Below are 21,042 nucleotides of genomic sequence, written 5' to 3' on the forward strand. Positions count from 1 at the left end.
AGGCTTTCGTCATTCCAGGAGATACTGGTGATACTGGTTTTACAGCCAGCTGGGGAGTAGGGTGTGAGGGGATGGGCTGGGCAGGGCATTTTCACAGATTCCCAGGATGGTTTGGTTTAGAGGGTCCTTAAACCTCATCCCATCCCACCCCCTGCCATGGGCAGGGACACCTTCCACTATCCCAGGCTGCTCCAAGCCCCAATGTCCAGCCTGGCCTTGGACACTCCCAGGGATCCAAGGGCAGCCACAGCTTCTCTGGGCAACCTGGCCAGAGCCTCACCACCTGCGCAAGGAGGAACTTCTTCCGAGTGTCTCATCTGTACCCGCCCTCTGGAACTGGGAAAGCACTTTCCCCTTTTCCTGTCCCTCAGGCTTCTGTCACTGGCTCCTGAGACAGAACCCCAGGTGTTGCCTGTGACAGGTCTCCTCACACACTTATTTTAACCCAGTTTTAGGCACTGAGTTACAGGACAGACTTTTAAATCTTTTTAAATTCTTGCATGAGTAATTTCAGATGCCTTCTGGCATCTTTAGTTTTAGTCTTAACTCATGACTAAAGATGCTGGTGCTTCCAAGTGGTTTACTCAGACACACCAAGCATCACTGACTTATTTACACAGTCAGATGTCAGGCAGAACAGATTTTTCGGTCAGTTGGTTTGGAACATTTTGCCTTGGTGATTTTTCAAAGACCAGAATGGGGCTGTTTTAATACAGTTTAGCACAACGATATAGAGGAATTGCAAATAAAGGTCTTGAGGATGATTCAATCTGGAGACCACTCAGCATTTTATAGAAAACAAAATGTTAAAATAGTAATGTTCCTGACAATATTTGGCCACAGAGGGATGGAAACCTCCAATGAGGAAAGAACTGGGGAGCTGGGGATGTTCAACCTGTAAAAGGATAGAATCCAGGGAGACCTTTGAGCCTCTTCTTGTGCCTGAAGAGCTGGAAAGGGACTTTGGACAAGGGGTGGAGTGCCAGGTCAAGGCAGAAAGGCTTCAAACTGCCAGAGAGCAGGGATAGATGGGATAGTAGGAAGGAATTCCTCCCTGTGAGGGTGGTGAGGCCCTGGCCCAGGTTGCCCAGAGAGGTTGTGGCTGCCCCATCGTGGCAGTGTCCAAGGCCAGGTTGGACAGGGCTTGGAGCACCCTGGGATGGTGGAAGGTGTCCCTGCCATGGCAGGGGGTAGAATGGGATGAGTTTTGAGGTTCCTTCTAACTCAAACCATGGTGGGGTTCTCTGGATCTTCTCCTATGTGGGAAGACTGTACAGGTTTGAAGACAGGCAAATAATCGGCATTTCAATTTGTCACAACAGGGAAAGGAGGATCAATAGAGGAAAACACTGCAGTGTGTGCAGGAGAATCCATGGATGGCAGTGTCACCACAGGAATTGCAGCTGCCCCTGGAAACTGCAGGAATTCTCCTGTCTTGTGAACTTAGGCAGATAGGGAGTGAGGGCTGAAATGGAACTCACGACTTCTATGCTTCTCTGACTTCATTTGAATTAAATCCTTGGGTGTTCTGGTTTTCAGGCTGTGGTTACCCCCAGTGCAGTGCTGACATTGCCTGACCCTGTTCCTGCCTTCTACAGTGCTGCTGGTTATTATTCTTCCCTAACATCACTTTGCTGCAGAATCAGTACTTCTAAGCATTATTGTGAGTGTTCTCCCCAGCCTTGCCACTGGATGTTCTGTCTGGGCATTTTAGTTTGTTAGATATTGAGTCTGGGCTCTTTACTCTGTTGTCAGCATCAGCTCTTTGTTCTTGTTCTTTGCCTGGATGTTCCTGCTGATCTTAAAGCTCAATACGGGGTCTTCTGTTTATTTTATAGAAGATAAAAAAGCCCCTGGTTTATTTGAAGAAGAGAATTTTGGAACTTGATTCTTTGAGTCTTCTGAACTTGGACAATAACTTTCCGTCCATCTGTTGTAGTGTGGGAATGTCTTGGGAAAGGGGCATGTTTCATTTTCTTCACTTCATGGGGCTTAATGATCTTCCATACAATGTGCACAGTGTCAGTGTCTGGACAGTGCTGACATGACTCAGTTGTCAGGAAGCATCAGGCAGCAAAGCTGTCAGGTTGGGGGGAAGTGTGGCTCCAGTGATGCCTGAAAATAACCCACATAATAAAAATATCCCAGTTCAGAGGCTTTAAGAACCTCTTGCAGAATTCATGCTGCTTGCTCTTCCCATTAGTTTTTTCTGAGGATTTCCACTGTAGTATTGAAATGAGTAAATAAATACAAACACAAGTTGAAAATAGAATCTTTGAAGTGGCCGATTCCCTTCTTGCTTTGAAATGGTTTTGCTTTCTTACAGCTCTGTGTGTGGTACCTGCTTATATGTAATTAAATGTGATTATAGTAATTAAATGAGGCAGTCTGCAGGAACAAAGGCCTTTCCCTATTTTCTGCTTTTTTTCCCCTTAATTTTTTGCTATTTGATACAGGATCCATTGCTCCAAAATTGTCTTTTCTCTAATGTTTACCATGGGAGAGTCACTTGAATATGCAATGGAACTTGATGTAGAATAAAATACAGTACTAATGATGTCGTACCTAAGCAGGAACATTGTCACCCTGCTTTGTGAATAAATTCCCCATCCACTAAAGCAAGTTGGATGTATTTTCCCTCAAAAAGAAAAGCATTGGTCAGTCTCCTTCTGTAGAAACCTCCCTGATGGGGAGACTCTTAAAAAGTTCTGTGCTAGGAATTGAGACACAGATGGAATTCTTGGTTTTTTGGTCTTCAGGTTGTTGTTTATTTTTCTCTTATCAGAAGTTCTGCATGTCGTCTACATCTCAGACTTAGCATACAAAGAGAAGGCACCAAAAGTCACACGACACACAGATTCAAGGTCTTTTAAGGCTATTTTCTCCAATTAACTCTTAGAATGTACTTTATTTCTACCTTTCTACCAATAACTAATTATTTTTCTGTCTATGCAACATCTGCATTGGGGTTCTTTTTAACCAGTCACTCTGTGTTCCCAACACTGTAAAAAAATGGAGTAGATGAAGAACAAGAAAGAGATCATACAATGCCCAAAATCCTCTGTCTTGTCTCCTATCTACCTCCATACTAAAAACCTAAAACTCTAAGTTTTTCACCCTTTGATAAAGTATACTATCTATTCCACACACTCATAGATTCCAGTTCATCCCAAAGTGTTAGAAGCTTTCTTCATGGACAAAGGTTAAAAGCAGTGTTCTGAGGATCAGGACATTCAGTACAGGCAGAGAAATATTCCCTGTGCCCTGGATTCCAACATCCCTCCAAGTGGAGCAAGTGCTTTCCTGCAGCCCTGCTTTTGCCTTCCCATTTATTGGGTACTTCCCAGCTCTACCAGAGTTTAAAAGCACTCTGGTGACCTAGGCAATTTATGGATTTTTTTGATTGCTAGCTCATTTTACCTGTATACAGTGCATAAATTGAAGTTAATCATTTAGGTGTAAGAATGTCCTCTGGATCACCTCATGTGTTAATGTTTTCCAGGCAGTGTGGATATTGCTTTGCTCACATCTGTCTTGACAAAACCATTGTTGCTTTGGTTTATAATGGCATTCTTTCACTTCTTTTTCATTTTAGGGGCTCTTTAGGACTTTTATGAAGGCTAATAGCAATCCACTTTTCTGTCATTCCCATTTTTTCCCTCCCTTCTCTGGAGCTGCCAAGTCCCACTGGCTCAGTGTTGGGTTGTTTGGCTTCCAGGGGCTGAGCAGACCTTCCCTGCCATCTCCTCAGGGCTCCCAGCATTCCTGAGGTCACAAAAAAACCACCAGGAAAGCTGATGGGCCGGGAATTGGGACAGGAATTTCTTCTTTTTTGGTTGGACAGTTTTAGCCAAGCCAATCTTCTGACCCTACTGATGGCAGGAGATGGTGCTGGCACAGGAGAGAAAGTGGGGCTGAGCAGGTGTTTTTGGGGGAAGAAAGTGGTCGGATTTTAAGGAACTTGGGATGACTGCTCCATGTAGCAGCATCATAGATGTATCTGGTTCATGCTGTGGTTGCACAGTTATCTTGAATTCAAGTTAAATCCAGAGAGGAACAATGTGCCCCTTTCACACTTTGTGCTTCCAGATGTTGTTGCCTTCTGTGGTCCAGCTTTGAGGAGCTGCCTGTGGATGTCTGGATTCTTAGATATGTGTCCAGAGGCACCTTGACATCCTGCAAAAAAAAATTCACTGAATAATTCCAACATCAGGCATGCGCTTTACTAATGTCAAGCCTATAATTTTAAGTGATCTGACAGTGGTTTTAATGAGCATGGGATGTTCCCAGGCCGTTTTCCTCCTTGGGATTAAGAATTTATGCTTTCTTTAGGGGATAGTTTGGTGTTTAGTTTCTCTTCAGTAGGTCTCAATGCTTTTGTCTTCTGTTTTAAGGAGCCATTTGGTATTAAAAATACAGAATATTAAGGTAGAACTGAAGCTAAGACTCATATTTGTTCTACAGTAGGGAGATTCTTACTGTAAGTCAGGGGCAAGTTTTTAACAAATATCCTTGGCTGCCTGATGCTGTTTCTGTTTGAGTTGGAAGGGCAGAGCCCTCGGCAGGGGAGTAAAGGTTGTGCCATGGCTGTGTAAAGATAAAACTGTTTCCCTAACCTCAGTCCAGGCACTGCTCCCCGTGTATTTGTTGGGCTCTCAGTCTTGTGCAAAGGTTTGTCTGGCAGAATAACTTCGGTTTCCATACATGACTTTACTTTATCGTGGATAAGATTTCTGCTGCCAAAAGAAACCTTATTTCCTATCTGAGGAAAGCTGTAAGTTACCTCCATGACTTTAGTCACTGTTTCTGGGAACTTTCTCAGTTTCTTTCTGTTCTTTGGGAGATTGACAGAAGTAGTGAAATGGGCTAAAACACATTCCTGCACTCCTGGAATGGAGCTGCTCCAGTCCTTTCTTGGCTGGACACACTGAGAACACATTTCCATGCTGACTCCAAGGGCTGTGAGGAAGTAATTTGCATTAAATCAGTTTGTTTGTGTATCTCTGCTGAGCATTTTTATTTTTTTCCTGCGAGGTACCTCAATGGCTCCATTTGTTTGTATCAGGACTGAAAACAGAGATATTTTAGAACATTCTTTCCTCAGTGGAAGTCAGTTTTTTCTCCAGCCAGTTGTGATTGCCTTGCAGGATTGCTATTGAGTGAATTGAATATAGGAGGGCTCCAAAGGTTGTTTCCTGGATGTTCCGTCTCCAGGTTTGTGTAGTGGAAAGCAAATTGGCAAAGCAATCATGGAATGGGTTGGGGTGGGAAGGATCTTAAAACTCATCTCATTCCAACCCCTGCCATGGCGGATGTCCACCATGGGACTTAGGTGCAGCCCTGGAATGATCCCTTGTGCATGTGGCTCTGCTGCTGACCAGACTGGAGATCCTCAAACGAGAGGATCCACTCGCAAACTGAAACAAAACCTATGGAGAAACACTGAGCTGATACTAAAATCAATTCCATGGTCTTGTAGCTCATTTAAGGCAGACAGAGGAAAGCCCACCCCATAATGCTTCTTCCCTGTGCAGGTGATATCAGCAGGGTTTTCTCACAGCAAAGCTTGTGTGTGCACGAAGGAATTTGGACTCTTTTCAGGTAGAACTATCTAATTGGAAACGTGGATAAACCAGAAATGTTTCCAACTAACTTGAAGGATTATTTTTGATGTAGCACTTCAGGGCAGGATACTATTATGTGGCTATAATACATATTTATATATATATATAACATACACCTGTATGCATACATATAGCTGTATAGAATGTGTGTCCCTATTTATAACATATATAGTGTATATACACCCCATATATATATATATATATATATATAATATATATATCACACCAGCAAGTCCACCCTCTTCATTTCACTTGTGTTTTTATATACTCCTATTTCTGGCATTCATTTGTACACCCATTTTCCTCTCTTTCTACCTCCAAGACTTTAACATGCTCCTTTAAACAAAGTGATAAATTTTCTATTTTCTCCCATTCTTCCTACAGCACATCCTGGCTCTGCTGGAACCAGAAGTGGTTTCTCTTCTTGCTGCCGCTGCACTATTTCCATCAACCCTTTAGGGATTTGTGTTTCTTTTCAAAGCTTGATGCTATTCAGAGGATATTCATATTGAGATAGGGTAGGGAATATAATAGGGGTTAAAAATATATTTTTAGAATTTTATCATCTGTACTAAATTCTTTTTTTTTTTTGGTGGACAAGGTTAAAACTGAATATTTATTTCTGCAGCTGCCACTGGGCAGTGAAGAGTTCCAATGTTTCTGGTTGATAAAATGGATTTCTGTTATTGCACTGTGAAGTAAAACAAAATTATAGTACAACGTTGCTCTTAATTTGAACAATAAAACTAAATACATTTTTGCCTTCTAAATTATTGGTGATAATTTTTTCCTCTTTTCCTCAGCCTTTATACTGTGCATGACAGAGCTGTGCTGCTGAGCTTGCAAATAACCGACTTGAAATTGCTTTGAATAATTTTGCTTTTTTTTTTTTTTGGCTTTTTATACCTAATCAGAATTGATGTGACTGAAGTACAAATCTTCATAATAATCATGCATTTACTGGCAGTGATTGGAGGACCACCTTTTTGGCAATCTCTGGTAATTTTGCTTGTGTTCTTATTTTATCCTTTATAATAATCCAGTGATCACTGAAGGACTCCTGCACATCTTGAGACAGATTCACTTCTGCAGGAAGGTTTCACTTTTCTTTATAAATGGAAACAGATTTTTGAATTCAGATCCCATGGAATTAACTGTGGATTCTGTCTGTACCAGGGTCATTAAAGCAAGGTTACTTTATACCCTGTGTGTGCAGGTAAAAAGCTACCAAACAGTGATATGAATATAACATGAAGTTAAACCTTTGGTGAAATCCTGGCAAAACCTGAATGAATTTCATGCAATTAGCAGTGGAGGAATATTAAACTGGATGAGGATTTGGGGGAACTCTTGGAGAGCAATTGGGAGCTATCAGTAGATAATTTGGTCTGGATGTGGCTGATGACTCTTAATTTGTGTAAGGGGACAACCCCCACTTGTCAGGTTTTTCCTTTTAAACGAAGATGATCCTGATTAAATGAGCTGCTGGCACAGCCTGGCTGCAGAACTTTTATTTAGATCTATGTCTATGTATATAGCTATATATAATATAGCTATTTTGATATAGGCTTGCCAGGCCATGTCAGCTGACAGTTTAATAATAATGATAATTATAATAATAGTTATACAATAGTAAGTATTACTGAAGTGACATTGAGCTATTAAAATGGCATTGTTTACAGAAAAGCATGTATGAGCATACATAAATAAAAAATGTATGTTTACTGGAAATAAAATCCAAAGCATTGATTTCCTGAAAGGTTTTCCTAGTTTTCCTTCCTGGTTATTGATCTTCTCTCTGTATTTGGTAAATGCAATTCTTAAGGAGAAAGAAATCTTGATTTCAGTAACACCAAGAGATGGTCAAAAGTCCCTGAAAAGCTTCACCCCAAATGAATGAATTTCTAATGTGCTCTGTGTAATGGGAGCAGTGAACCCACAGTATGTGGAGAGTATCCCAAATGAGCTAATCGTGGCCATCCTGATTTTGCTGCTTGTGCTTTCATGCTTAAAACCCTAAAGCCCTTAATTAATTCTATAAACTGCAAAATAAATACCATCTATAGGGAATGAGGGTGGGAAGGGCTGATTACAAAATAAAAATAAGGCTACATATCACCTTATTTGTGACATTAATATCTAGAAATATTGATGTGGCAAACATCCGGATGCAGCTATAATTTCATATTCTGTTTTATCAAGAGAATTTATCAATTCCAGTTCTCAGTTTCCTTTAAAGAAAAAAAAAGCGGGAGTGCTGCTACAGCAACCTCTGGCATAGTTCAGTAATGTTTGTGTGAGCGTAGAAATGGATCTCTTGTTATTAAATAGCTTAAATAACTCCAAAATGGCCTTTTAAATAACCCTTTTCAGCAAAATCTTGAAATCTATCAGAAGTTCTGGGTTGGAGCAGCCTTTGCCTGAGGCAGCTCCCAAAATTTTTAAACTATTTTGGTTAGTTTAATGGAGCATTTCTCCAGAGAATAACATTAATCAGGTCTCCTATGAAAATCCTGTTTAATTCAATGACAGAGATTTTGTGTTCATTTAGAGATAAATGTTACTTACTGCTTGCAGAGCAAAATAAATCACACAACCCCTTCTCACCCAGCCCTCTCTAATCCTTTAATACTTGATGTGACTGCAAAGTTGGTCATTTGGTATTTTCTGTTTGCTTCTGTTTGAGGGAAATAGGGAGTAGATATAGTTGTGTGCTCAAACATTCCACTTTTCATGGGAAAAGCAAAACACTCTGAACAGGCAAAATACAGAGTTGTGAATTTTGGAAATTGTTGCTTTCATTACCTTTCTTTTATTCTATGAAACTGTGTGCCTGTCCTGGCTCCCTCCATTCTGGCAGTGTAAATTCTCTTCAGAGGCTGTTAAATGCTGCTCCCCATGCTTCTGGAGCTGGGTAATTCCTGTGGGATGCTGAGTATGGCTCAGTTTGGATCATTTGGGACATGTGAGTAAAGCAAGGAAGCTTAGAGTAACTTGTTTAATAGATTGTATATTTGGAGTTGATTTTCCTGCTTGAAGCAAGAAAAGTGATGCAGTTGCTGGAGTTTTCTCCAATAGGGTCTGGAATATAAAAAAGTGCACACACTTTGGGAATATGAAGCTGGAATTCAGCCCTCTGGAACTTGTTCCTTGGGCAGATGTGACTGCAGTTTTTCTGGACAGCTCCAACCTCCAGCTGGGATCTGGCCCTGTGAAAAGGACTTCAGGGTCCGAGTTGCCCAGCTGGCTGTGATATTTGTGGGATTGGTGACAGGAGGAGTTCCTGGAGGAAGCAGGATTCTTACATGCTCCTTCCCTGCTGCTTCCATGAGCCCTTAGCTGGGTTCTGCTCTGGCCTATTCCCTCATAATTATATTTTTAAAATCCCAATTCATTCTGCATAAAACTGATGAAATGTACTTTGGAATCCTGGGAGTAATTTTCTGGCAAAATATTCCAGACTTGCTTTAATGCCAGCTCTGGCAGCCCCTCCTGACTCCATCCATTGCCTGCTGCCACTTGGTTACTGCTGTGCTTGGGCTCTTCCCAAACAAAATCTGGAATAATGGAATTGTTTGGTTTGGAATGGACCTTAAAGCTCATTCAGTCCCACCCCCTGCCATGGGCACAGACACCTTCCACTAGACCAGGTTGCTCCAAGCCGTGTCCAACCTGGAATGCTTCTTTCCCAGGGTTTACCTGGATTCTGCAGCTCTCTGGGCAATGCAGCTTTCTGTCTCTGATCAGTCTCAGAGGGTTTAAAAGAGAACATCATTTGCCTGTAGATGTGACTGGTGATGCTTCCCTGCATTGCTGACATGGTTTTGGGAAGTTCTGCCTGCATGTGGCTTTGGATGAAGCCCCTGGAATCACCAGGAAGGGCGGAATAGTTGCAGGTACTGTAGTGATACATGGAATACCAGACAGAGAAGCCTTGCAGCTGTCTTCCAGTGTCCTCTGAGTTAAAGTTCAGGGGCTGTGGTGTCACTTTGTAAGACCATTTCCCTCTCTCCCTCCAGTCAGAGGGAAAAAATAAAAGTAATCTGATATGTACATGATTTTGCTGCTTCCCACTTTTGGCTTTGTTGATCCCCTTTTGTACGCAGAGAAATTCAGCAGGTGCTGACTTTTTAATCCACTCCTGGCTTTCCTCTGCCAAATTTCTGTATGTGGCTGTTTCTCAATATTTTTTTCTTCAGACATGTTTTGCACTGATGCAGCTGCTGTGGAGGCCAAAGGGAGCGTGTTAGGAACCTAAAATTGGTCAAACTGGGTGTTACAACAGTGTGGCCTTATCTTCTCCTTCCCTGAGCATCTTTCTCCAATGTTCTAGTGGCAACTGGGAGTTCACAGGGTGTTTTTCCCAGCCAATTCCCTTTGTCTTGGGGAAATGTCAACCTTAATGTCTGTTGACTCCTGGAATTCAGTTTGCTACTGTTTCCTTTTGCTTGTAAGAGTCAATCTACCCCCTTCTTTAAATACCAAAGTTCTAAGGCAGAGGCCAGTGCAGGTACCTGCTTTTAGAAGAGCTTGAGGAATCCTGAGTCTCCTGACATTAATGAATGATTACAAGTAGTGCTCCAGTCTGGCAATTCAAGCCTTCTCTTTGCTTGTCTTTATTCTTTCTGTACAATCTTGTAGGAAATGCCTTTTTTTTTTTTTTTTTTGCCTTAACAGGGTAGCCTTAGCAAGGGAGAAATATATTTGAGTGTCATGAAACTGGGTGGAGTTTGGGGAGTGGGCTGAACAAGGCATGAAGGGTTAAAGCTCCTCTGCCTCTTAATCATGCCCTGGAAAGATGAAGAGATTGAGTTCTTGAATGGAATAGAAAACTTAGGATCTTCAAGAACGATCTTCAAGCTCTAGTAGGGTTTGGACAGCACTCTCAGACAGAGGGTTGGGTTGTTGGGCTATCTGTGTAGGACCAGGGGTTGGCCTGGATACTCCTGGTGGGTCCCTTCCAACTCATAATATTTCATTGTTTACCTGCTGAAAGCTACTCTGAGAGTGTAATTAAAGAAAAATAGAAGCAATTTTACCTCCTTTGGCTTTTTGTTTCTGGCCGGACTCATTGGGGAGCCAAGCATTTATTCAGTTGAGTGCCATGACTTCAGTTCCTGAATAAAGAGCTTTTAGTAGTTGAATAGATACAGTTGGGTAGTTATCTCTAAATCTTTGCTCCCATAACATATTTCCTGTGGTTTACTTTGGACTATTCTTCATTTCTAGTTTTTCCTGTTCTGCTTGAAACAGTACTGTTAAAAAACGAAGGAAACTTTCTAAACTGCCTGTGCTCATTCTCCCCTTCTTTAGCAACCTCATCCTTCCTCTCGTGGGTCACTGACTCTGATCTGACTTGTCTGATCTCTTTGCTTGCCTTGCCTTGCACAAAAGTTTGGATCCAGTGCTTGTATGGGTTTATCTGACCATCCCCAAGTGGCTCATCTTCTGCCCAGTTTGATCTTGACTGCAGCTTCAGGAAAGGTGATGATTCTCTCCCCTGGGATGATTTAAAGGAAGTTCTTGGTTTCTGTCCATTTCTCTGCTTTTGGTGTCTCTTCTCTGGTAACTGAACATAAGTCTGGCTTTCTGGGAGGCTTCATGGAAGCTTTTGGAAAATAAATTTTTCTCTGTAGAAAAGTCAATCTCTGAATAGCAGAGAGAGAAGAGCAAATGTGTTGAAAAGTGGAGTGTTTGAGCGCGCCTGAGATATTAACCCAAATTTGAGTTTGTACATATTGTAACTTCTTGTCTCTCTTCCATTAAGATTCCAATACTGAATATTCAGGTGAAAATATTCCCAGCTCTTTGTACTGTGGCAGGAACCATTTTCTCCTGTACAAACTACTTTGGTGTGATCTTCACGGGTGGAGTTGGCAAAAATGGATCCACTATAGCAGTGAGTACCTTGGGCTGCCAGTTCCTCCTCAGCACAGAGGCTCTTCAGCCCCAGTTTCTATTTAACATAATCCCTCCTCCATGGAAAATATTTTCCCTTTAGCTCCTTGCTGGCTTGGGAAAAGCAAGTTAATATTGTGTGAGTAAGAATAGTAGATTTAGGAGTCAAAGTTTTAAAATTTTTTTATTAAAAGTACTCATTGTACTTTGATATTTGGTTTTGAGTTAATGAGATAAACAAAGTTATACAAATACACCCCTCACTGAAGAGTTCATAGAAAGAAATTTTTCAAGAAGATTCTGGGTTTGATCCTTCTGAAAGATCTATATTATTTATATTACCAATATAAAAGAATGAGTGGAGGTGTCTGCACAAGCACCTTCTGTTGCAGTGTTCTTGCTGCCTAAAATCTGATTTTTTTTCCCCGGAACCAGAAAGTTTCCACGACATTCTCAGCTGCTGCATGCTCAAGTTTCACTACTTTTTGTTCCTTTTACCATCAGCATTCAGAAAGACGTTTCTAATGTGATTTTATTTTTAACCCCTCATTGCACACTACATGAGGGGCTCTTTGCGGTTTCTTTGCAATTTGCGCGTTTTATTAACCTCATGCTTTAATCTCACCACAGGGAACAAGTGTCCTCTCACCTTTTCTCCATATTGGCTCAGTGATTGCCTTGGCTGCAATGATCTACAAGAAATCTGCTGTGCAGCTCTTTGAGAGGCACCCCTGCCTCTACATTCTGACTTTTGGCTTTGTGTCTGCCAAGATCACAAATAAACTGGTGGTGAGTGTGCCAGAACCTTCCCCAGTCTTATTGCAGGAGAACTTTTTGTAGATTATGGAGCTCTCTGGGTAGTCCACTGAGTAACTGGCACTTGTTTGTGCATTGAAGAGATACTCATGCTTTGCTTTAAGTAGCCGGGAGGTGCAGCAGAGTCTTTTTGTATTTGAAAGGGCATTGGAAACGTGGAGGTGATGCTGTGGTTGCACAGGCAGCACCAGACAGCTCAGAGCTGTTTCTCCCCCTTCCCCAGCTGTTAATCACACATTTGCAATGTATTTTGTGCATGTGTGAAGAGTTGGGCTGAAACAGAGGGGGCTGGAATCCCCCTCAGACCCAAAGGGGAGGAAGGTTTGGCAGAAGGAGAGGAGGTGATGGGGCTGCTGAAGTTTGGAACACTTCTGAAGGGTTTAACTTGAAGAATTGGAGGAAAATAGGGGTTAAAATAGTTAACAGGTTTATACATGGGCAGAGGTGTCATTGAATGAAGGTTAAAGAACTCCCGCCTCAAAGACTATGCCAGTTCTGCAGGCCTCTGTTGGGCTATTGTGAGCTGGGTCAGTGCTGGACTTAACTCACAGTGAAAGAGTTTAAATTCATAGTGGAGAAAGAGTTTGAGCTCATAGTGGAAGAAAAGTTTCATTCTTACCAGGCCTGCTTTGGTGCTCAGTCCCATCCCAGCTGTGTTGTGCAGTGAGGATGGAGTGTGGGATGGGTTCTTTCAACCTAGGGAGGTGAGAAGGGCACACTTGAACACCAAAAATGTTTATCAAATTTTAACCAGAGAGAGGTGGTGATCCTTATGGAATGGGAGAAAAAGAGGTGGAGGGAGAGGAACAGCAAGTGTCCTTGACGTTTTGAGCTCCAGCAGCTGTGAGTTTTTGTTTCCAGGCTCAACTTTAAAAGTTCCTAGTCTGCTTCCATTTCACTCTTTGGTTTATGGGAGTAGGAAGAGGTGAGCTGGAAAACTCGTTAGTTTTTTTCCTGTGCTACATTCTCTGATCTAATAAAAGATGCCTTCCTGCAAATCTTGCATCTCTCTTGCATCTCTGTGGAGCGCCATGGTTCAAATATTGTTGCTGCCACTTGAGTATTTGGTATTTTGTAGTAATGTGGCTTGAACTGTATGGTTTTGGCTTTGTGTGTTCTGAAATCACTCTACCTTGGCTGGCATATATTTATTTCTTAAATTTCTTGGTTTTTTTATTTTTTTACTGCAGGTTGCCCACATGACCAAGAGTGAGATGTATCTTTATGACACAGCATTCATAGGCCCAGCATTGCTGTTCCTTGACCAGTATTTTAACAGCTTTATTGATGAGTATATTGTCCTCTGGATTGCCCTGGTGAGTCCAAGCTCATTTTATTAATTAACTCTGCCACTAATTAATTGTGTTGGCTGTGCCCAGCTGAATCCCCTGGAGGGGGGGTGGATTTGAAGCTGGTGCAGTGCTGAGCAGGGTCACAGTGTCCCTGATTTGGTGTTGGGACAGTCCTGGGCACTGTCTTTATGGCTGGTCTGGGTGAGGGGATCAAGGCACTCCCAGTCAGTTTGCAGAGGACACCAGTTTGGGTGGGATGTAGATCTTCTGGAGGAATCTGGACAGGCTGGATCCATGGCTGAGGCCAGCGGTGGGAAGGTCAGCCAGGCCAAGTGCCAGGTCCTATCCTCGGGTCACAATAGCCCCATGAAATGCTCCAGTCTGGGAGAAGAGTGGCTGGAAAGCTGGGAAAGGATCTGGTAGTTCTGGTGACAGTGACTGCACATGAACCCAGATGGGCAACAGCACCTGGGCTGTCACAGCCATGGTGTGTCCAGGAGGCCCAGTGTGCTTCCCTGTGCTGGTACTGCTGGGGCAGCTCCAGTCCTGGGGCAGCTCTGGGCTCCTCCTGACAAGAGAGACACTGAGGGGCTGGAATGTGTCCAGGGAAGGGAACTGAGCTGGGGAAGGGTGTGCAGCACTGGGAGCAGCTGAGGGAGCTGTAGGGGCTTACCCTGGAGGAAAGTTCTAGCTCTGCACAACTCCCTAACAGGAAGGTGCAGCCAGGGGAGGTCAGGCTCTGCTGCCAGGCAACAAGGGCAAGGACAAGAGGAAACAGCTTCAGGCTGGGCTGGGGAAGTTGAGGTTGTATATTTGGAAAAAAAAAAAGCTGAAAGAATTAATCAGGCATTGGAATAAATTGTCCAGGGCAGTGATGGAGTCACCATACCTGGAATAGTTAGGGAGGTTTCTGAATGTGGCACCTGGTGACATGGGTTAAAGATGATTATGGTGGCTCTGGGATGATGGTGGGACCTGATGATCTTGAAAGTCACTTCCAGCCTTGATGACTGTGATAGTTTAAAACTTCAAATCACTGTAGCAAATACTCAAAGCTTAGATTAGAATATTTTGCAGATGAGTGTTGCTGCCTCGTTAGCGGGGTCTGCGTGATGGGCTATGCTGGGGTACTCTGGCTGTGGCTTAAGATCTGGAATGTCTGTCATGACTCCAGCACCCATCGGGATAAACATCCTAAATTCAACTTATCTGGGCTTATCAAATGCACACGTTTAATGTACAAAAACAGTATTAACCTTTCGGTAAAATTGTGTTGATGTAATGGGAAAAGATATTGTGTGTGTGGCTATCACCATTCTGAGTTAATGGGGCATTTCACAGTATCTCTGTAGCTGCTGTAACTCTTTTCCGCTTTCTGATTGGAGAATTAAGAGTATGTCATGTCTTAGGCTGGAAGAAAGCCCACACTTCCCATAAACTCTTTAGGGAGTGACACCCCATCCCTGGAAATGTTTGAGGCCAGGTTGGACAGAGCTTGGAGCAACCTGGTGTAGTGGAAGGTGTCCCTGCCCATGGCAGAGGTGGAGCTAGATTGGCTCTAAGGTGTCTTCCATGCCAAGCCAGTCTGGGATTCTGTGGTTATTCCTGAAGTTGGAGATTCAGCTCAATGGACTACAGTGCTATGGTTGTGGAGTGTGGGCTGTTACACACATAACAGCACATAAGGAACATGTGGGTATAACTGTGGATGATTTTTTCCTGTGCAGATCCTGTCCCTGTTCGACCTGCTCCGATACTGTGTCAGTGTGTGCAACCAGATCGCTGCCCACCTGCACATCCACGTGTTCCGCATCAAGGGCTGCCCCACGCACTCAAACCACCACTAGGGATGGGAGCTGTCACAGGGGAATGGAGAAGGAGTTGGGTTTCTACAGGAATGGATGAAGACTTGTAGGAGACTAAGGCTAAAAGCAGATAAGAACAAAGTAATTTATAATAATCAGTGTTGTATAACTTTTCTTCTTTGTTATCAGTAACACTCCTTAACTAGTCTCCTGCCTGAGAGAGTGAATTCCAAGTACACCCTAGTCAACTTTCCATGTAGTCAACTCTGTTGGTTCCAAGCCCGGGAAAGCATGCAGGAAGAAAATGCTCTGTCCTTGTAATTACCTTGACTACAAATTAATCTCTCTATGGTGAATGGATCCCCACCAACTGAAGTTTCTAATGTAGTATAATTACAGCTGCAATCTGACTTGCTTTTAATTTTAATATTTCATCATCTCTTAGTGAAATACTTGTTTAGTGTCCACTTGGAATTTATTTACTAAAGACCTGAGCTGGTAAAAACCCAGAGATATCTCACTAAGTTGTGTGGCTGCAGCAGCTGCCAGGTGGGAGCCAGGCTGGGGTGGATTTTGCTTGTGCATTGCTGACAAAGTGGTTTCATGCTGAACAGGGTCCTGCGAGCCAAGGGATGCCCGGCATGCAAAATAGTGTGGTATCTTTGTCAATTAATTTTATTTTTTTAAATAAACATTATCTAAAAAGACAACTTATTTCTCAATTTTCTTCAGTGGAAAAGACTATAAGAAAAAAAATTTTACTGTTTACTTTTTTATGTATAAAACTTAAGCAAAATTTCCTTTCTGCTCTTAATAAATAAGAATTCTGAGAGCAACAGTTGTCTTGAGATGTATGTGTTGCTCTGTTGTGCTTAGACTTGTGAGTGACAAACCTGCCTGTGGTTTTGAGAGTAGTTTTCCAATGATTTTATGTGGATCATGTCATTCCAGCGTCTCTGAGAACTTTGCTCGCTATATAGTGCAGTAAGTTTGGGTTTCTTTTTCCTGTCATTGTTTTCATACAATTTTAACTGTCGTGAACTGCACGAGGGACACTAAGATTAATGGAGGGTTTAATCACATGTTAATGAAGTTCACGTGGTGCCACAGACCCTGGCACTGAGGCGAACTTCAGCCCTGAGCAAAGGGGCTGAAGTACTGAGCAGGGAGTGACTCAGAGCAGGATCTGCCTTGGCTGTGGGGAAGCTGCTGGGGACAGAGCTGGAATGCTAGGATCCCATGTCTGAAATCCCAGCCCTTAAACCATGGAGCATCTCTCTAAAGGTAGGAAGGAAATACTCTGTACTGGGAGGTCAGGCCAAGGCAGTGCATGTGGACAATGACATGGCTTTTAAGGAATTAAACACTGCTCATGGTCAGAAAAAAAAAATGAACCAAAAACCCTCACACCTCAGTAAGAGTAAATCAAACCCCCCCTCAGCTCCTGTAAGCACTGATGTGGATTTCCTGTGATACCCCAGTGATTAGAAAATGTGCTCAGGAAATGGAGAGAAAACTCAGTTCCTGCAGTGCTTGGAGAGGTTTGAAACCCTTGTGCCCTCTCCCTGGGCAGTGCTTAGTGTCTGGCTGCCGTGGACTGAGAGACTGAGCTTGCTTGTGTCCTGGCAGGGACAGGACTGGAGGAGGCACGGAGGAAGGTGGCTCTGCTTTAGTGGTTGCAGTGTTTGTGGGGAGAGCCCAGGCTGGCCCTGCTGGGCTGTGTTAGCAAATGGAACAGAGGTGCCAAGTCCTTTGGCTCAGCCTTGGCACAGGGAAGTGCCCAGTCTTGTGGCTTCTGTGCTTGGAAGAGTCTTGGTTCCTTCCCATGGGGTGGCACCGTGTCAGCAAGTGAGGTGGAGGTCATGTGCCAGCCTGGGGGCACTGGGGTAATCAGAAACATGCTCGGGATGAGGAGGAGACTCCTATAAGGCTTATCCACTCCACCCTTGCACTCCCATTTTGAATCTTGTGAGCAGCAGTTTTATGGCAAGAGTAGCTGAAGGTTCTTTGGGGACCTAACCCTGTGTTGGGGGTCCTGTCAGGGTCCCTGCCAGGCTGGAGCCAGAGAGGGGATTTGATTCTTGCTTCCTGATACACCTGGGGCAGCTCCCAAGTGTCCTGGAGCTCTGCTCCGAGTACCTTGGTGCCAGGAGTATCTCCATGCATGAGGTGACAGCTCTAGAATGACATTTCTAGGTATAAGTGGAATTCAGGGAACTCATTGAGTTTTAACAGCCATGAGCTGGGGAAAGGGTTGATCTGGACAATGTAGCATGTGCTACTGTCCTTCAAGGGCAGCAGGTAAGTCTGCAAGGGAAGAGAGTGGAAGGGTTTGAACATGCCCTTTGCAAATCACGTGTTTCCTTTCATCAGCATTAAGTGGGTGCAGAACTGTTGCTTGGAAAGTCCCTCCCTGGAGTGTGAGTGGTTTCGTTGAATCAGAATCAGTCTGGTGGTTTATCAAGTCCAACCTTTAATCAAGCCACCTCTGTGCCCACTTACCCATGTAAACATGGAGATTCCTGCCCTCAGTCCTCAGGGGTTTAAGATTAGGCCACTCCAAATAACATGTTACTAATACTTGAGACTGGAGAAGAACCAAGGCCTTTAAAAGGCTGTGCAGGACCAGATTTCCATGTGCAAAGCTAAAGCCCGTTGCTGTTCAGGAAATGCAATAGGACACCTTTTACTGAGCTTTTCACTCCCTGGAAGTTTGGATGCCTCCAGCCAAGAAAAAAAATCCATTTTTCTGCTGATATAGTTTCAGTGTTAGCAGGGAACAATCACTGCTAGCAATCCAAGCCCTCTAAAGTGCTGCTACAGCTCTGGGTTTGGTGGCAGATAATGGAATAAATGACCTTTCCACCTACCTTGTTTGTGGCCATGTGTCACCTCAGATATGCCTGTGGGGTTGAGAATGGGGACAGGGGATTTATGGGCTCAGTCTGATCTCATGATGGGACGCTTTCACTTTCTGTTCTGTTGAGAAGACACTCAGGAGGAAGAACTGCAGCAGCAGCACCTGAGAATGAGAACATGCCCTGCTAAAACAATACAGTGCTGCTCTGCAGGTTTTCCTCTCAGTTTGTAAAGAGAAGCTGGAAGTTTCCACTGGGTGTTGTGTTGCCTCTTTAAGAACTGCTGAAGGAGTTCCTTTGCTCTGATAAGGGGTTTAACACAGGAAAGGGGCAGGTCAGGACACCTCAGGGCCTCTTTCTGTGTCATCAATGCATCAGCTTTGTTTCAAAGAACTATTTTCCTCTTCCCATCCTACCCAGCTTGCCTCAGGTACCTCCAGTGCTGCTGTGACCTAGCTGTGAGCATGGAATGGAGCTGCAGAGGACTTTAATCATTTCCAGAGGGTGAGGACTACAGCAGTTCAGAGGTTATGGCCAGGTGGGCTGAAAGTAGGGTGGGAGCAGGGGCTGTTCATGCTCTGGAGCAGTGGGAAGCACTGGGCTATCAACCCTGCGCTGGCTCCAGCAGGGTGAACCCTCCCAGGACTGTTTGCTGGCACAGGCCACTTGCAGAGGGTGACACATGCCAGAGCATGAAATAATCTTCCCCAGAGCAGCTGCATAACAGGGATTGAGTCCCAAATCAGCAACAAGGGCTGAGCTGCCTGCCGGCCAGGCCCCAAGTTGTTTGGATGGTGTGAGTTGGCCAGTGCTCTGCTGGGAACTATGTTAACAATTTAGCAGAATAAATAAGCTCTTTCCAATTCAGGGAAACATTTTTTGGCGCTGTTTTATTTACTGTTGTAGGCTTGGATCAAGTGTTGGGCAAATCTCAAGCAGGAAGAAGGATTTGAAAATACACTGTGGCTAATGCTGATGTGCTGCAATATGACCCAGCCCCATTGTCCCTGCTCCCAGCAGCCCTAGCTGAGCCTTCCCAGAAGTGTCCCCAGCAAACAGTCTGTCCATCCTTTGGGCATTTAAGGGAGGGTATTAAAGCCAGAACTCAACAAATGCCTATGAAAAAAGGAGAGTGATTTTTTTTACACAAGGAAACAGTAATACAACAAGGAGGAATGGATCTAAACTAAAATAGGAGATTTTTAGATGGCATGTTAGGAAGAAACTCCTCTCTGTGAGGGTGGTGAGGCCACAGCACAGGTTGCCCAGAGAAGCTGTGGCTGCCCCTGCATCCCTGGAAGTGTCCAAGGTCAGATTGGACAGGGCTTGGAGCAACCTGGGATGGTAGAAGGTGTCTCTGCCATGGCAGGGGGTGGGACTGGGTGATTGTTAACATCCCTTCCAACTCAAACCATTCTGGGACTTGATGATTCTAAGGCAGCTCCTGTCCTTCTGAAGCTGAAGTTCATCCTATCCTAGCAGCTGGAGCACTGACTGCATTTGAAAATTTATATATTTGATTTAAGGGTGCATTTTTGTGTATCTGTTTTCAGCAGTTGAGGAATAAATAACTTTCTGTCATTTTTTTTCTCCAGAAGAAATTAAGCAATCATGCAGTCTAGTCCCTTGGGTGATTTGTAATAGTTTCCAAAAGAACTACTCTCAAAATGATGACCACTTCCCAATTTCTCAATGAGATGGTGTTTGGCTTCACAACCGAAAGGTTTGGCATCTCCTCACAACATAATGAACAAGCAGGAGAAGAGTGAGGCAAGTGGCCTTTTCCAAACAGATTGTTTGTGATATGTGCCCTTGATTTTCCACACCATTTTCTGCTGTCAATTGAACTTCGGAAAATAAATATGATAAAAGCCCCCCAGAAAAATACCACTAACCTTTAATTTCTTGTAGTTAACCCTGTACTCTCTCTGCCCATGAGGGGGAACTTGTGGAGCCAGAGGAGACACCCCCAGTGCCAAAAATCCCCTTGTTTCCTAACAAATAATTCCTGTTCCCCCTCCAAACACTTGTGGAGGCTGAACAACAAATTAATAATTTTCTTTCAGCGGGGCTGAAGATTTTCACTGCTGTTTGTGCCCTATGCCCAGCCATGGTTTTGTCACATTTGTGCCTGACTGGACAAAAAGGTTCAAAAATAAATATCCTTTATCTCTCTTGTTTGGGTGGATGTTGCCCAGCCCTGAGAGTAATAGCCAACTAGCAGCCTGGTGAATTTCAGTTCTGGTGCTAAATCCCCTGCTGGGGCTTCCAGTAGCACTCCAAAAGTTGTGTTAAACTGATTTGAAGCCAGGGGAGGAGGCATCCAGGTGGTCATAGGGATGAAGCAGCTCTGCTGTGAGGAGAGGCTGAGAATTGGTGTTGTTCAGTTTGGTGAAGAGAACCTTTGAGGTGACCTAATTGTGCGCTTTCAGTACCTGAAGGAACCACAAGAAAGATGGAGAGAGACTGTGGACAAGGGCCTGGAGTGACAGGACAAGGGGGAATGGATTCCCATTGGCAGAGGGCAGGGTTAGATGGGATACTGGGGAGAAATTGTTCCCTGTGAGGGTGGGGAGGGCCCTGACACAACAGAGATAATGTGGCTGCCCCTGGATCTCTGGAAGTGTCCAAGGCCAGGTTGGATGGGGCTTGGAGCAGCCTGGGCTAGTGGAAGGTGTGCTCGTGGCAGGGGGTGGAAGTGGGTGATCATGAACATCCCTTCCATCCCAAAAGAGCCTGAGATTCCATG

The 21,042-nt window shown here is 43.9% G+C and overlaps 1 protein-coding gene across 6 annotated transcripts in view; it reads left to right on the forward strand.

Moving 5' to 3' along the window:
• Positions 1-16,145, forward strand: part of CEPT1 (choline/ethanolamine phosphotransferase 1) — a 31,854-nt gene extending 15,709 nt beyond the window's left edge. For 4 of the 6 annotated variants that reach the window (XM_009097348.4, XM_018922287.3, XM_018922291.3 and 1 more), the window contains exons 5-9: positions 6,539-6,623; positions 11,392-11,523; positions 12,153-12,311; positions 13,529-13,654; positions 15,358-16,145. In XM_009097348.4, coding sequence (XP_009095596.1) covers positions 6,539-6,623; positions 11,392-11,523; positions 12,153-12,311; positions 13,529-13,654; positions 15,358-15,477 — 622 coding nt within the window. In that variant the 3' untranslated portion in view covers positions 15,478-16,145. The remainder of the gene's footprint in view (positions 1-6,538; positions 6,624-11,391; positions 11,524-12,152; positions 12,312-13,528; positions 13,655-15,357) is intronic. The other 2 variants (XM_050985248.1, XM_018922293.2) reach the window with 1 other exon arrangement.
• Positions 16,146-21,042: the final 4,897 nt, after the last annotated feature.

Source organism: Serinus canaria, chromosome 26, assembly GCF_022539315.1.
Source record: "Serinus canaria isolate serCan28SL12 chromosome 26, serCan2020, whole genome shotgun sequence".
In the NCBI taxonomy this organism is placed as follows: Eukaryota; Metazoa; Chordata; class Aves; order Passeriformes; family Fringillidae; genus Serinus; species Serinus canaria.